Below are 17,044 nucleotides of genomic sequence, written 5' to 3' on the forward strand. Positions count from 1 at the left end.
ATGGCTGCCGTAGTGCACATGTGACCAAGGTATAATCAGAGGCCGCTATTCCCCTTACCTCTCCTTCACTGTGATGAATGATCAGGGCCCTGTCTTACAAAGAGATACGATTAATCTGATCAATCGTAACTCTATGGAAATCCATCAATGTCATAATTTTTTTCAACAAAAATTGGCACAGTGTCCTTTTGTTTGCAAAAAGAAACACAGTAAATTTTCAAGAAAACAATGAATGCATGAATATACATCATCGCTAGAAAATACTTTGAACGTGCATAATAGATTTTGATGTTGCTGGCTGTCCATAGTTGCAATTGATTGGATCAATCGTAACTCATTGAAAGATGGGGGCCCCGGAAGGGGTGTGTTTAAAGCTTGGATGTTTAGGCTTGGGTAGGATTCCTTTGCATAGGAATCTTGCAAACAGCTTTTCATTTTGTAGGCATAATAATGAGGTATGTGGAAAGCTGCTAGGTGAAAAGTTGTTTACTGCCTCTATCTGTAGCGGGTTTCCTGCTACAAGACGCAGCACAGACTTTTGACAAGTTGACAATTCCATTATTATTTTACACATCTGGGCCCTATCTTACAAAGAGTTGCGATTGATCCTATCAATCACAACTATGGACGGCCAGCAACGTCAACATCTATTATGCATGTTCAAAATATTTTCTATGATGTATATTCATGCGTTCATTGTTTTCTTAAAAACTTGCTTTGCTTCTCTTTGTTTACAAAAGACATTGTGCAAATTTCCTGTAGAAAAATTGTGACACTGATAGATTTCCAGAGTTATGATTGATTGGATCAATCGTAACTCTATGTAAGACGGGGCCCTGATAGCCTTTTTGTTTCTCTTCTTTCCCCAGATTGAGGATTTAATCCGAGGATCAACGTAATATGGAAGACATTGGTTTCTGATATGATGTTGTATCAAGACCCATCCTGCTTTTTATTTGTGAAGAGGAATTTGATTTCATGTGTACTACATGCTGACATCTAACAGCCTGTTCACGACATCCACTCATAGGAGGCTCTTTGGAAGTTATCTTTTCTGTATCAGAAGACTTTAATTTCTGTCTTTGTGAATGATTTCTGGATCTGCTGCGTAACTTGAACCCACTGTGATGTTTGGAATGCATGATGGTTTTTAGGCATCTCTCTTCATTTTTTTTACTAGATATATGTGATATAATTAATAACTTTTTGAGCATGATTGCGTAATCATTTAACCTAGTCGTCATTTTCAATATGAGGTATGTACCATCATTTCCTATTTGAAATTTGAAAATTAGACTAAAGAATTTGAATTTGTAATTGGAGGATTTATAAAAACAGTTATCTTTGGAATGAATAACTTCTTATTGGGAAGTGACAATGGTTTATTGTGATGATGAATGATGATGATGATGATGATGATGAGGATGATGATGTTGAGGATGATGATGTTGAGGATGATGGTGATGGTGATGATGATGATGGTGATGATGGTGATGATGATGATGATGATGGTGATGGTGATGATGGTGATGGTGATGGTGGTGATGATGATGATGTTGAGGATGACGATGGTAACACATTCATTCAGGCTTGAACAAAGTTCAAAATTATCATGAGATTATTTGTTTTTAGACTAATCAGATAATCTACCAGAGTGGTTTCTTACTCCTTTTTGGGATTAAAAAAATTATAATACAACTATCTGCCATCTTACAAGTACATGTAAGATGTGCCAGTCAAGATTGCTTGATGAATGTTTTTTGATCGTTTGAATTCAAAATGTGTACATGTACATCTCGACTATATTTTGAAGAAAATAAATAAGTGCTGCTTCGGTATCCTCTCCTATTCATTACTGTCAGAAAGTATCGAATCCTTTGGTAATGTCCCGGGGGGGGGGGGGGGGGGGCCACTTCCATTCACGAGTGGATACCATGCGCGACCATGGGGTCTCGAAAAGCACCCTAAACACGTAATTTCCATATTCTGAAAATGCACCCCTTAACAAGTATTGGCGTGTGAAACCCTACCCTTAACAAGTATTGGAAACAAAACGATACTCTTGGCAAATAATCCCTGAAATGAACCCCTAAACAAGTACAGGAATGTTTTATTGTGACGGGTCCTTCGGTTGTCGGCTTTACCTTATTTGGTTTAGTACGACCCCACCTTCTACACCTCGCGCAAATAGGACTCTAAACACGTAGTGTTGGGTCAAAAAGGACATCCTTTATAAAACATTTTAATTTTGTTTTATCATCCCCGCAAATTCGACCCTAAACACGTAATTTTCCTAGCGAAATAGATACCCTTTTTTCATTATTTTTGTGTTTTTGACACCCTTATCACGTTACGTACGTAACGTGCCCTATCGTGAAAAGGACATCCTTTTTACGTGTTTTTTTGGTCGCGCATGGTATCCACTCGTCAATGTAAGTGGCCCCCCCCCCGGGGGTAATGTATATATAACACAAGACTAATGGAGGCATTGCAAGAAACCTGCAATTGATCGCAAGTCAAGTTTGGGTTCAAAATCAATGTCTGGCAGTAATTTGCCAATTTGCACTTGGTTGCCGGTCTGCTTGCATCAAGCAATAATAATCAGTTTGCTCAAGTTATGATTGATATGTGGATTGATTTTATATATTTTCTTGCAACATGTCATGAAGGACACATTATACACATTCATCTGGACAAAGCGACCATATTGATGGCTGGGCCCAATAACTCTTGATGCAGACCTAAAGAATCAGACAAGACACTCCATAAAAGAAAGAGAAAAAAAGTGTGTGTATACTGCGCTCATTTTGAATACCTCAGTATATCTATCTCAGTACCCAAACCTACTTCAAGGAACGTATTCACTAAAATCCTTAAATTGGCAACTTCTACAGAATTCTTTTCAATCTGTTGGTGTTATTTCTGATATACATTGAAGTACAGAAGAAAAGTTCAACTAAAATAGTCAAATTTGACTGGTTGCCAAATAAAAATAAGAACCCCCCTCTCAACAATAAGAATAAATATTAGTGTTGCCAATTTGAGGAATATAAGATGATCAAACAATGCTTTGAGTAATTGAGTATCATTAAACAAGATGCATGGCTTCAGAAAATTTTCTTGATAGTTGAATATCTGATAATTTGTGCAATTTGAGCAGAATTCTAAATGAATAGAAAGAAAGATATATTTGCAGAACTTCGATTATTTTTAGATCAATGCTGTTCAAAGATGTTCAGTGAATTATTAGCAATATGAAATTCTGTGTGTATTGGTGATGAACATGTATTATTTCCCATGAATTTTCGTAATTCTTACTTTGTACGACTTGATTATGAGTTTCTTCCATACCAAGAGATGTTATGATACAAGGGTTATATACTTCTTTTAATTGTAGTATTTATATCAAATTATTGTCCATTTTTGTATGATAATTACTATTCAAGCTTTTTTGTATACTCTGTATAAAAAATAAAATATATGTATATCATGATAAATCTCTGTCTAAAATTTGATATGAAGAAGGATTATCTCTTGTGTGATCTTTAAATGTACTTTAAATTGGCAATTTTATTTTATAGAACATTATTGTGTCAGCTATGTTCACTACAAAGTTTGTCTGTAGAAGTTTACCTTCACATCACACTCACTGCATTATTAGCACCTTGCATCAGTGAAAAATATGCTGAGATTTCTGTTCAGTTTATTTATTTGCTTATAACAGCAACATAAAATTGATTTAGATTTTTTAAATGAATTTAGATTGTTCTATTTTATTTAATGTAATGAATGCATTGCCAGCAACACACCTTACATGTATTTGTATTTTGGGGGGGGCAATACAGCCTTATATTTTTGTTGTAATGCCCATATTATTCCATTTATAGAACTTGGTTGTAATAAGTAAAATAATGTTCTTTTGCAAAAGGAATTTGCAAATTTATGAAAACAGAGTGTCAAAGATTTGTCAAAATGCTCTTTTCATTCCATGAATTTGAGAAGTGATTTAACATGCACTTCTGATTCATATTATATTATTACGTTAGTACAAACTGTAGAGGACTTTTTTTTCCCTTCACATTTCATTGTTGGATTTATTTCACTGTAATCCTGCTTCCTGGCTGGTGAACATGTTTTATTGCTTGTAAGAAAAAGTAATTTTCTTTCATACTTATACAATTGAGTAAGAACCTACATGCCTGTGGCTTGTACTCCTATCTGAAGGACTTTGCAATTTATTATAATAGCTTGCCAAATGGTGATGTACATGTAGCATGGAATTAAGAGTTCAGTATCCTGTCTCTGAGCTTGATCACTGATTTGCATGATGGAAAGACTGACAGATCCTTTGATATTAATCACCATTTTTATGACCATTTTTGCTTTTAGTTTTGAAGAGGTGCATTTTAGGAATGTAAAGAAACCATATAAGATGAAGTGTATTCACTGTGTATTTACACCTGTGGGTATTGGAATATCCAATTACAAACATTAAACACCAGTTGGTGAAATTAGCGGTCCGTTATTCATTTTTGAAAAAGGCTATATTTTCCATTGTGCTGTATAGATAGATAATATTGGATACCCTTATACATTTATTTCAGATTTGTGTAAAATATCCCATCCTTTGAAGGTGAACTATTGGAAAGCTTACAGTGACACTATTTATGTGTATTTCCACTTTGAATATTAAGTAAATTGGATAAGACATCACGTTTAGCTCTTTTCTTTTGTAAAGAACTCATTTCAATTCATATTATCTGAAAAGTACAATATATAAATATGTCAGGCTTTGAGAAAGTATAGTGGGAATTTGTTTGGCAATTACTATTTTTTTCCCAGAGGGGCGAAGCCCTGATGGAATATTTGTATATATTGCCAGTCCAGCCAATGTTGTTTACGTCATAATATTATGTTTTCTGTGCTCTTTCCTGAATGCTTTAACGATGATGACACCCATTTTAGTTATTTTTCCCAGACGGGGGTGAGGTATGAATGATACGAGTGCCAAATGAGCTGATTTATTGAACTTGTACTGATCCAGATTTGTGTTGCGATTGGCTATCCATAGTTAAACAACAAATTTAGACCAGAATTTAAGTTAAACTCGAGTGGGAATTCAGTCCTATGACATCGTTTCTTTATCCAGGCTTGGTTCTCCAGCTATGAAGGGATTTCCAGTACATTTAAGCCCGGCAAAACATATTTAATGACATGTTCATTAGACTTTAATGTTCCTTTATATCATTGTTTAGTTTAGTGATCATTTTTTTTTATCTGATTGCTAAGAATGCATGAATGCTTGTAAGCAAGCAACCAGGGGACCGGCAGCTTAAGGTCCTCTCCGAGGGACCTGGTAATAATGCCTTACTAAAGGACACTAGCACACCAGGTGGGAATCGAACCCGGGTTCCCGGATTCCGAAACCACTGCTCTACTTGCTGAGCTATCATGTCTTCTATCAAATATAATTTATAGTATCTTTGCCTTACGTTTCCTTGATATCATTTGGCAATATTCAAAGCAACGTCGCTTTTTATGAGGTCTTACGTAGTAGTCTTTTTCTGTTATGTTATTTCAGTGACACAGTGCTTTGATGTAGATATTATTTCATGTAGGCCTAAGGTTTGTTTAGGTGTACGGCTGATTTATTTGAAAATTTGCATGTCTGTTATTTTGTCCATTATCATACTGAAATTTAAGTATCCATTTTGTCATCAAAGTCACAAGCTAGTTACAGATTAAAGTAATCAAAAAAACTAATTATTTCAGCCCCACCTGTCATTAGATACAATGTTAGAACTTTGAATGTGATTTGCCTTTTGAATGACTTAATTTCAAGATTTTGGAAGGGTTTTGTTGCAGTAATGATCAGTGATTTTCACTAACGAATTTGCGCTTAGCCAATCAGAAACAGGGATTTCCGTAGCTTGTAACAATAGTCTCTAAAATTCACTTTCTATTTGTTTCATGAAATGTCCCTTTAAGGAGAATGAAACCATTGGAACAAGATAGCTTGTGTGAAAACAGAAAAATCAAAGAAACAGATCAACGAAAGTTTGAGAAAAATCGGACAAATAATGAGAAAGTTAGGAGCTTTTGAATATTGCGATCACTAATGCTATGGAGATCCTCACATTGGCAATGCGACAAAGATGTGTGATGTCACTCTTGAACAACTCTCCCCATTACTTTAGTATATATTTCACTTAAATTGCCTCTTTTATTACATCTATCAGTAGAACATGTATTCTTTCTATAGGAGGGTATGTAATACAGATTTTTAAAGAATACATCATGGATAAAGAGTTTGTATCACCATACGAAAAAGCAAAAAGACACATTTTCAGGGTATTTCATAGTCCATCAAAGGGAAAGTTGTTCATGTGTGACATCACACATCCTTGCCGTGTTGCCAAAGGGAGGATCTGCATAGCATTAGAGATTGCAATATTCAAATGCTCATAACTTTCTCATTATTTGTCTGATTTTTCTCAAACTTTCTTTGTACTTATTCTTTGATTTTTCTGTTTCGACACAAGCCTACTTGTTCCAAAGGTTTCATTCCCCCTTAAAGGTCTAGTCCTCCCAGAAAACGTTGCTTTGAATACATAGAGAAAAATAAAACTAGCATAACACTGAAAAATTCATCAAAATCGGATGTAAAATGAGAAAGTTAGGACATTTTAAAGTTTCACTTATTTTTCACAAAACAGTTAAATACACAACTCAGTGACATGTAAAATAAGACAGTTGACGATGTCCCTCACTCACTATTTCTGTGTTTTGTTTGAATTATACATTATTTAATATTTTTACAATTTTGACAAGAAGGGCCAACTTGACTGAACCATATATTATCAAACATTGCTGATTCCATATGTTCAGGAAGGAATTAATCGTTGTTTCACGTGACAATGAGAAAATTAGAATGTTTCAAAAGAGTAATACAAAAGAAATAGTGAGTGGAGGACGTCATCAGTCTCCTCGTTTGCATACCGACCAGGATGTGCATATAATTTTTTTTTTATTTATCGAAACTTTAAAATGTCATAACTTTCTAATTTTACAACCGATTTTGATGAAATTTTCAGTGTTATGCTTGTTGGATTTTTCTCATTTTATTCAAATCAACTTTTTGTTGGGGTGGACTTGTCCTTTAAGTGTATGAAGAGAACATTACAAATTCCACAATGTTTGATGTCATGGTTTCCAATTGCATTCATACTACATGTACTTGTTTCAGATCAAAGTTCAGTAATTTATTGACATAAGAATTGTGATTATAAGATCATATTGTAGAATATTTTTTGATGTAAAATGAATTCTTCTGTAATTGAAAATGACTATTTGTATTTTAATGAATTGTTTGTCAGTTGTCAATGTTATTCAATGGAGAATCAGGGGCCCGTTTAATAAAGGACCTGTAACTATTGTAACTTTGCCATTATGGCAACTTCCATGGCAACCTTGATTCTGATTGGCTGCTGAGCCCTGTTGCCATGGTAGTTGCCATAATGGCAAAGTTACAACAGTTGCAAGTCCTTTATGAAATGGGCCCCAGAAATTAATCTTATCTACCCTTTAATAAGAGGCTAGGCTTCTATCTAATATGATTAACAATAAACAAAAACAGAAATATAAATTAAAAAGAAACTTCAGTCACTTTCCTCGAACAACATTTTGCTTTGTAGTTTTTAAAAGGTAACAAAAAAGTGACTCGTTTTAATACACATCTCTCATTGTAAGAAATCGAATATAAAGTCTACATAATCTTGGGTAATTTCATGCCCTAAAGGTAACAAAAAAGTGACTCGTTTTAATACACATCTCTCATTGTAAGAAATCGAATATAAAGTCTACATAATCTTGGGTAATTTCATGAACATGAATAAGATTCACCTTTCTTGAAATTGCTGAACTTGCCCACTTCTGGGAAACTTTTAATTAACATGTTTGGTAATTTGTCAAATCTGAAAACTTTACTTTATGTTGATTCATGAAGTGCTCCCAGGATTTTATCATCATTCCTATTGTTAAAAAAAGTTCATTTCTTTTCATGAATCATGAAACTTGTTCAGATTCAATCAACTCATTCCTTAAAAAATAAAAGAAACAAAGAAAAAGGAGAAAAAATACCTATAATGAGAGAGAGGACAAGAACTCACAACAGAAGATTAGAGGAGGGGAGAGAGGAATTTGGGAAATGAGTAACAACAAGAAATTGAAGGAGGTATAGTGGAAAAGAGAGAGAGAGAGAGAACTGGGCCCCATCTTACGAAGAGTTGCGATTGATCTGATCAATCACATTATGGATGGCCAGCAACGTCATCTAAAATGAAAATTTGTTCAAGATATTTTCTCAATATGATGTATACATTCATACATTTATCATTCTCTTGAAGATTCAGTGTGGTTCTCTTTTTTTTACTACGAAGATTGTGCAAAATTTTTGTAGAAAAATTATGGCATGGATGGATTTCCATACAGTTGAGATTGATTGGATCAATCGTAATTCCTTGTAAGACGGAGCCCAGAGAGAGAGAGAGGTGCAGAGAGGGGAATATAAAGCGAGGGAGAGCGAGGGGAAGATATAAAAATGAATAAAGGTGACAGTGAAAGGAGAGTCTGAGAGAGAAAAAAATGAATTTAAGGTAGGGAATTTGGATCATAGGCGGAAATCCCAGGGGGGACGCGTCCCCCTACTCAAAATAGTAGGGGGACACAATCTCAAATGTCCCCCTACTATTTTTGGTCTTTTGTGATGAAAAGAAATCCATCATTGAAAATCGAACTAAAACATGTATTTTGGACGAAATATGACCTTATATTTGAGGTGATAACTTTTTTTTTTGCTTGTCAAATTTTCCAGCCCCTTGTCCCCCTTACATTTTGGGAAAGATTTCCGTCCCTGGTTTGGATACCGAACAATGTAACGGCACACATTACAACAAAAGCAGAATGGCAATCTCTAACTGGTTGGAGAAAAAAAACAAAGCTAGAGTTTTGAGGTTGATGAAAAGGGGTAAACAAATACATATCAATGAGAAAATAGAGACAAATCTAGAGAGGGAACTTAAATATCTCAAACTAAAATTTAAGATTTTTTTGTGGGAGGGGGGTACTAGTGTACCTACGGGGGAAACTGCCCCCCCCCCGCTCCTTTGAACTTGAAGGCCTTTTTTTTTGTTTTTTCTGGTACGAAATCCTTTATTTGTGGTTGAAGACCCTTTTTTTCTTTGCTTGTCAATTTTTTTGGCGGACGAGTCCCCCCCCGTGGAAAAACCTAGATACGCCACTGGGAGAGGTGTATATAGCCCAACATGATTTGTTTTCTTATTTTTGTTATTCAATCTCTATCACTTTCTTTTAGTATAAAATTTACAACATTTTCTCTTTTTTCAAAAATAAATTGATCATTCAAAGAATAAAAATGGGTACTAGGTAGCGCGATTGGCTCTTACATGGGATCGACCCCCACGGTATAATCCATTAACAGCCCAAGCAGACAGAACAGTTAGAAGCGAAGTAACCACATCACCAAGCTAGCGACCCGCTCCGCCTGGCGAAGTAAATAATATATTATATCTCGTTTCCGCCATCTTGGATATGTCGCAATCACAGATCTATCTGACTGCCTGCTTTTATTTGTTTAAGTAATTTACATTAGTCGAGGAAAATGAACATTCGTCTAGTTGAGAGGACCCCGAGAAAGATAAGATAGTGAAACAGTCATTATTCAATAACAAGACTACTTATCATTTAGGAGGAGTGAGTAAAATGTGTGTAATTTTTTCATACTTGAGAAAAGGAGCAATATTGTAAAATTGATTTTTTTTTTTAAATTTCCCCAATTATAGCTCCATTTGGTGGTATGCATGTCCAAATTAACCAGGGGCCGCAAAACGGTTTTGAACACGATTAGTGGGGGGGGGGGGCTGCGGCTGCTGGAGAGCATATAAGACAAAGGGAATGGTACCTTCATTTCCACATTCCTTAAAAAAACATCTAGAACAAAAAAGTTTATTTCGGCCTTCTGAGAAACGTGAAAAGATACAACATAAATGTGGGGGATCATTTTAAAAAAGTCAAAGACTTACAACATAAACACAATTTTTTGTATGAATAAAACTGTTAGATTAGCAAAGAAAGACTGGAAAATAAAAAAAAACGATCAGATTATGAAAAAAAACCTCTAACAAATATATTTTGATGTGTTCATTTCTTTTTCCCAGGAGGAAAAGAAGTCCCCGAAGGTCCAGTTATTCATCGTATCCAAGGAAAACTAAAACATTTTTTTTTAACGTAGGCCCTATGGCTTTTCCAGTTCAACAAATATCTGAACTTCTTTAACAAGAATATCTAGTGACGTCATCCACGTCACAGTCGAGATCTATGTCGACACCGGATGAAAGTTTTATATCCGTATTTTCATACCTGCTGTCGGCTGGCTAGGCAGTGTGGATACTTCGTATCGCATAATGGTTATTGCACTTATCTGTCGCATAAGAGTTGTGGGTTCGATTCCCACTACGTCCCTTTCCGCACGCGCGATCCAGCTTTTTATCATTTTCAAATCATTTTTTATATACATGTATTCACTGATTTATCTACTCACTTATCATTCAGATTATTTGTGGGCATTATATTCATTCAGTATTTGTTTTTAATATGGATGCGGCGGTTTATTTTGATGGGGGGAGGGACAATTAGACGATTCAAAAAAGGAAAGCACATCTCTTTTTAAATTATATAGATAGGCCTATATGTTTTCAAGCATAACTTTTCATTTAGATACTCATTCTTTTCTCTTTCTCTTCATTTTTTTTTTCATTATGTGAATTAAACAAATATGAAAATTCATCTGGGGAACGATAGTTCGTGTGCCTAATGTATACCCTCAACATTGCAAGGTACATGAGCATGAGCCCCCACCCCCTCCATTTTAAGGATTTATTAGATTTTAAGGATTTATGGGTCCCTTTTTCAAAGAATTGTGATTGATCTAATCAACCTCAACTATATGGAAATCCTTCATTGCCATATTTTATTCCTATCGGAAATTTGCACAGCATTGTCAATACAACGATTTTTTTTTCTAGAAAAGAAAAGATGAACAAACATTTGCATCTTCTGAGTAGCTGGCTTTCAATAGTTGTGATTGTAATCCATTTATCCATCCATTTATTTTTTTTAAATATAAAATAAAAGCAAATTGACACAAAGAACTATTTATAGTGTTTTGTTTTTATCATCTGCGCCCGTATGATACACAGTAAAACGCTGTTTTAATAGTATTTAAAATGATAAACAACAAAGTTTATATATATATATATATTCTCAATCCTCAATGAAAAAAGCACGGTTGTTGAACAATAATTTAAACACTCGTTTAAAATGTTAGTTAAACAGTGTTCACAGACATGACAAAGAGGGCGACAGCAAGATATGGGTGGCGTGGCATGGTGATGACGTCAGAGTCTGTGTTGCAATATTTACTCTTGTTTAATATAGTCCGAATTTGCGCCAGTGAGTTGGCTGGCTAGGCAGTGTGGATACTTCGTATAGCAAAATGGTATTGCACTTAACTCTCACTTAAGCGGATGTGGGTTCGATCCCACTCGTTATTTCTACACGCGCGATCCAGCTTTTTCGCGATAAATGATTTTTTTAAGGGTAGGGGGGGGGGGGGGGCGGGTGGATAATTTGTCTTTAAACAAGGAAGTGACCTGATATGTATTAATGACTATTAGTGATCCATTCACAACTAAAATATAAGGGGGGGGGGTTCGAGCTATTCCTTTACAAATAGTATACAGATGGGGGTCTTGGTTGCATGGACCCCAAAATTGTTTCGACCAAGAAAAAAAAGGAGAAAAGGGAAAGAAGAGGGTTAAGGAAAAGGTCTAAAATATGATATAATTTTCTGAATATTAAGTAGAAATATAGCTCAAAATGATATTGTCAAAAGGTTACGAAACGCTCGCAGCAATTTAGAATTATATTGCCTTTTACGGCAAGTCCGCCCCCTCCAATATTTAACTGACAACGCTATACTGTCCCCATAAACCATGGTAAGTACACCAGCCATGCTACCTTTTGTACATGGAAATAGAGGTAAATTATGGTGAGTTGTTAGATCGCTATGGTGCAATTATGTGACAGACATTATGAATAAGCAATATGCTGCGCTCTATCGGCTGGCTATGCAGTGTGGATACTTCGTATAGCAAATTCATTGCCCTTAAGTGTCGTTTAAGTGTTGTGGGTTCGAATCCCACTGCGTACATTCTACACGCGCAATCCAGTTTTTTTTTCTTTTTTCATTCAATTATAGAGGCACAGAAATCACATCATGAAATATACTTTCCCATACATTGAAAAAAAATACAAATAATGACCCCCGAAAAAAGTGATATGAAAAATAAGTGCCCCAACTTGGTGCCCCAAATGGTGACAGTTAACAATATCTTAGGGTGAATGATCATTTACAAATATAACAATGATTAGAATGCAGATTTCCCCCAACAGATTATAAACTATATATAACAACTCAGACTAGTTAGGTCTTCGATATTGCATAAAAGAAATCCCCGTGCAAACTTCCCTAAGAGACAATAGTGACAATTAACATCCTACATCGTTACCTCAATATTATGGACTAACCAATTGCGGTTTTTCAAATATATTCTTGGGTTCGCATTAAATGTATTCCTTTTATTATCATTTGCTAAATACAAATTAAATGTATGATAAATGTTTCGCACGGTCAGTTTGTTTTCGCCTTTCTTTCCTTCTCACAGAGAGAAAATGAGCATTTCTGTGCAAACCAGTTCCTGCGAGCTTTACAAAAATGGACAGTGCTCACTCTTCTGTCATTTTTTCTTACTTTCATTTAGTTAGATGAAACCCAAACCCAAAAATAGATGTGAAAAAATACCCACATATATTTTTCAATTCCCAGTACTTTTTCAAAGTGTAAATTTGTTATTGATACGCCCTGTATTTCTGAGTTTTGATAGTAGTGCCACATTTTCCACACATTGGATGTTGATAATTATGATCTGCTGATAGAAAAAGGTATTAACGTTCATTTTCAGGGCACGAAAACTTTACCCGATTCAGTTCAATTCAATCCGATTCTTTATTCCATTTCCATTCAAAACACAATACATATTAATATAAAGCAATGCAAATCAAATACAATTTTACAGACGAGCTTTCTTACTTCGTAAAACAAAAAAAAAACAGCATAATATTCGAACATTTTATATCCTTGATACACATTACTTTGCGGAAAAAAAGAAAAGAAAAAAAGTATGATGCAGGCCGGATGCAGGGAAATTCTGCATGTTTTAGAGAGCGCGCGTGCAGTGAGCATGATGAGGACCTTCTGTCCGCTAGTTCTTCAGGCTTAGTGAGGCTGAGTTTCATACCGTTAGATTCTTTCTCCAAATACAGATATTGTTTTTCTATGTTATTTTTCAATGAAAATGGCTGTAGAGGATATTTTTTCAACTCACTCTCCACGCCTTCACCCAAATACTTGATTATAAACACGCTTGACTAATAAAAAATATATATTAACTCCCCTCAATCCCAATGATTTTAATCAGGTTTCTGCTGAATTCAAGCGTACGGGTCGTGGTCGAGAGGTCAGGTTAGAGCATTGGACACTGTAAAAACTGCGGTTTTAAAACTGACACCAATTGGTGTTAATAGAGGACCACATCCTGAGGTGTTGAAATTACACCCTAGAGATTAAACATAACACCAAAGAGTTTAAATGTAACAACAAAAGGTGTTGTAATAACACCTATAGGTGTAAAACTATAACACCACCAATTTAACACCGGTGTAAAATAACTGGTGTGGTCCTCTATGTACACCGGTTAACACCAGTTTTTGCTGTGGACTCACTATCGCAATGTTATGAGTTCGAATCTCCATTCTGTCATTGTCTCCACTTTGATTTAAAAAAGGCCCGAGAGTAATGTCTGTCGTCTATATATAAGGTCAGTCGCTGCATGTAACTGATAAATGTTTCCTAGGTAATTGGTTATATACCAGCTTGGCGTTTACCAGCAAAAATGCTGTCCTGCAGAGTTCGAGGTACCATAAGCAGAAACTGGAATATTCTAAACATAGCTCGCAGTATGGCTATCAAGACGATCAAATTTTTATACAAGCCAGAGCAATGATTTGTATTATGTCAGTTACTTAATAATAATGATAATAATATAGGGTATTTATATTGCGCACATAATCCACTTCGTCAGGTGCTCAAGGCGCTCCTATATTACCCGGCTAAGCTAGGCGTTCATAGCGCACACAACTTTTTAAGGACTTATTTCCTACCGGTACCCATTTACCTCACCTGGGTTGAGTGCAGCACATTGTGGATCAGTTTCTTGCTGAAGGAAATTACGCCATGGCTGGGATTCGAACCCACGACCCTCTATTTCAAAGTCCGAAGAGTAATCCACTGGCCAAAACGCTCCACATGTATGTATACGTCATCATGACACTCACATTTTTAATTCAATCAGCAATGTTGTATGTTTTTGTAAAATCTTTGGATTTTTTTTATATTTTTAAATAGAGATCACCCCTGCAAAAGAAAAAAATGATTGAAACGAATTGGATGACAACTACCCCAAGTCTTCCTTCGTTCTTCTGTTTCTCATTTTAATTTTGTTTTGATTAAATTTCAACCGTTTGATGCATTCATTTAACTTAAAATTAATTTGAAAAGTTTTCAGATTTTCGATCATTATTTACAGTGATCTCAATTAAGGAATTGAATCTAATAAAATTAATGAAGGATAATCGTTTCTTTTTTTTTACCCCGATTGACCGGTAATTCCGTAATTTATTAACGTCCGACCCCCTATGTGGGACCTTCATAAATTTTCTCTCTCTAATTACTTGTTCTTTTGACAGTTTGCAATGTGCTAAAAGGACCGTGACTTGGTCAGTTCACTGTAAAAACTGTGGTGTTAAAACTGACACCAATTGGTGGTAATAGAGGACCACACTCTGAGGTGTTAAAATATAGAGATTGAACGTAAAACCAGAGTGTATATGTAACAACCATAGGTGTAATAACACCTATAGGTGTAAAACTAACACCACCAATTTAACACCGGTGTAAAATAACTGGTGTGGTCCTCTTTGTACACCGGTTAACACCACAGTTTTTGCTTTGTTTAAAAATGGGGGTCGGAATCGGACGTATAAAAAGGTTGATCATTTTATGGAATGCCCTAATGAGACATGGTAGAAGGCTATCTTAGAACATCGTAGAGGGCGACATTAATGTAATGACGCCATAAATTATGACAATGTCGATCTGTGTTGCAATACTTCTCACAGTCATGAAGATGTATTTAGGGTCAATTATAGCCTAATTGATTTGGCTGGCTAAGCAGTGTGGATACTTCGTATAGCAAAATGGTTAATGCGCTTAATTTTCACTTGAGTCTCAATAGAGGTTGTGGGTTCGAATCCCACTACGTTCCTTCTACACGCGCGATCCAGCTTTTTCTTTCTTTTTTTTTAAATACCAACAATCTCTGCTTTTTAGTGTAAAAAACAAGAAAGACTGGAAGCTACAGTTGATATATATGTATGTATATATAATCTTAACTTAATATATCTTAAGGTTTCACGTATTGGCTTCTTTAAGGTAACAAAATAATGCTGAAGATCATGCTTTCATTGCCAATACAGTTTTTTGTTCACTCGAATTTTCGACGGTTCTCCGTCTTCTTCAGGAGTTTACCTGAAACTCCTGAAGAAGACGGAGGACCGTCGAAAATTCAGCATTCTGCATTCAGAATTATTCTGTTACCATCAAGAAACAGGGTAATATTTTATGATACTATCATGTATAAATCAATTTTTAGGTAGTACAGAATCAGATACTGAACATTGACTAGTCTGCAGTAATATTTTCTTAGGTTTTTGTTGCATCTAAAATAGAATTTCATTGATATCATGAAAACAAATAATAATAATAATAATATAGGGTATTTATATTGCGCACATAATTTATCCACCTTGTTAGGTGCTCAAGGCGCTCCTATATTACTAGGCTAAGCAAGGCGTTCATAGCACACACAGCTTTTAAAGGAATTACTTCCTACCGGTACCCATTTACCTCACTTGGGTTGAGTGCAGCAAACTGTGGATCAGTTTCTTGCTGAAGGAAATTACGCCCTGGCTGGGATTCGAACCCACGACCCTCTGTTTCGTAGTCCGGAGACTAATCCACTGTGTGCCACAACGCTCCAAATGAACAAAGATGTCCGTATAAAACATTTGCGCATTTTTACCAAAAATTTTTATGTTGAAGGACATCGTCTTCAAGACCCTCACATCTCAGAAACTAACATATTTTCCTACCTAGAAACCGAACCATACACTGTTAGAAAATTTATCCTTAAACTAAAAGAAGTTCCTGCAGCAGAGTCTCGAGAACACCTGTAATCTTACCAGATTGCGTAATCTTACAGGAAATTGGTATTTGGTGTGTGTAATCTTACAAATTTCCTTAAATAAAACACTCTTTTCCCCTTTTTCTAACAGACCTGTTCTGTTAAATTGCAGAAAAATTCCTGTTTCATGAATTTAAAGAATGATTCTGGTATTGCTTTCTGCAAAATCTTCTTTTATTTTTCTGTAAAATCAGGTTTTTTTTTAACAGTGTAGAGTACGACTTGTACTTGCATTTTCTGCAAAAAGGAAAAACTCAAAATTGATATTTTGAAAATTTCATTGTTAAAAAAAGCTGGATGGCGGATGTGGTGCTTATAACCCACCGGTGAGTCGAACCCTCAACCCCTAAAACACTATAAGAGCAAACCGTACTTGCGAGACGAAGTATCCACCATGCTAGCCAGCTGATCGAGGGATTCAATTCAAGTACTTATATGCATGGTGCAATAATGACGTCATCGGTAGGATCCGCTGACATACGGATAGACTAGCAACAACAACACCCCCCCCCGAAAAAAGGGCCTGTCAGAACGGATTTGAAAGT

At 35.5% G+C, this 17,044-nt stretch overlaps 1 protein-coding gene across 2 annotated transcripts in view; it reads left to right on the forward strand.

The window, feature by feature from the left end:
• Positions 1–1,448, forward strand: part of LOC121422415 (TATA element modulatory factor-like) — a 34,828-nt gene extending 33,380 nt beyond the window's left edge. For both annotated transcript variants that reach the window (XM_041617447.1, XM_041617446.1), the window contains exon 17: positions 870–1,448. In XM_041617447.1, the coding sequence (XP_041473381.1) occupies positions 870–899 (30 nt within the window). In that variant the 3' untranslated portion in view covers positions 900–1,448. The remainder of the gene's footprint in view (positions 1–869) is intronic.
• Positions 1,449–17,044: the final 15,596 nt, after the last annotated feature.

Source organism: Lytechinus variegatus, chromosome 10 (genome assembly GCF_018143015.1).
Source record: "Lytechinus variegatus isolate NC3 chromosome 10, Lvar_3.0, whole genome shotgun sequence".
Taxonomy (NCBI): domain Eukaryota; kingdom Metazoa; phylum Echinodermata; class Echinoidea; order Temnopleuroida; family Toxopneustidae; genus Lytechinus; species Lytechinus variegatus.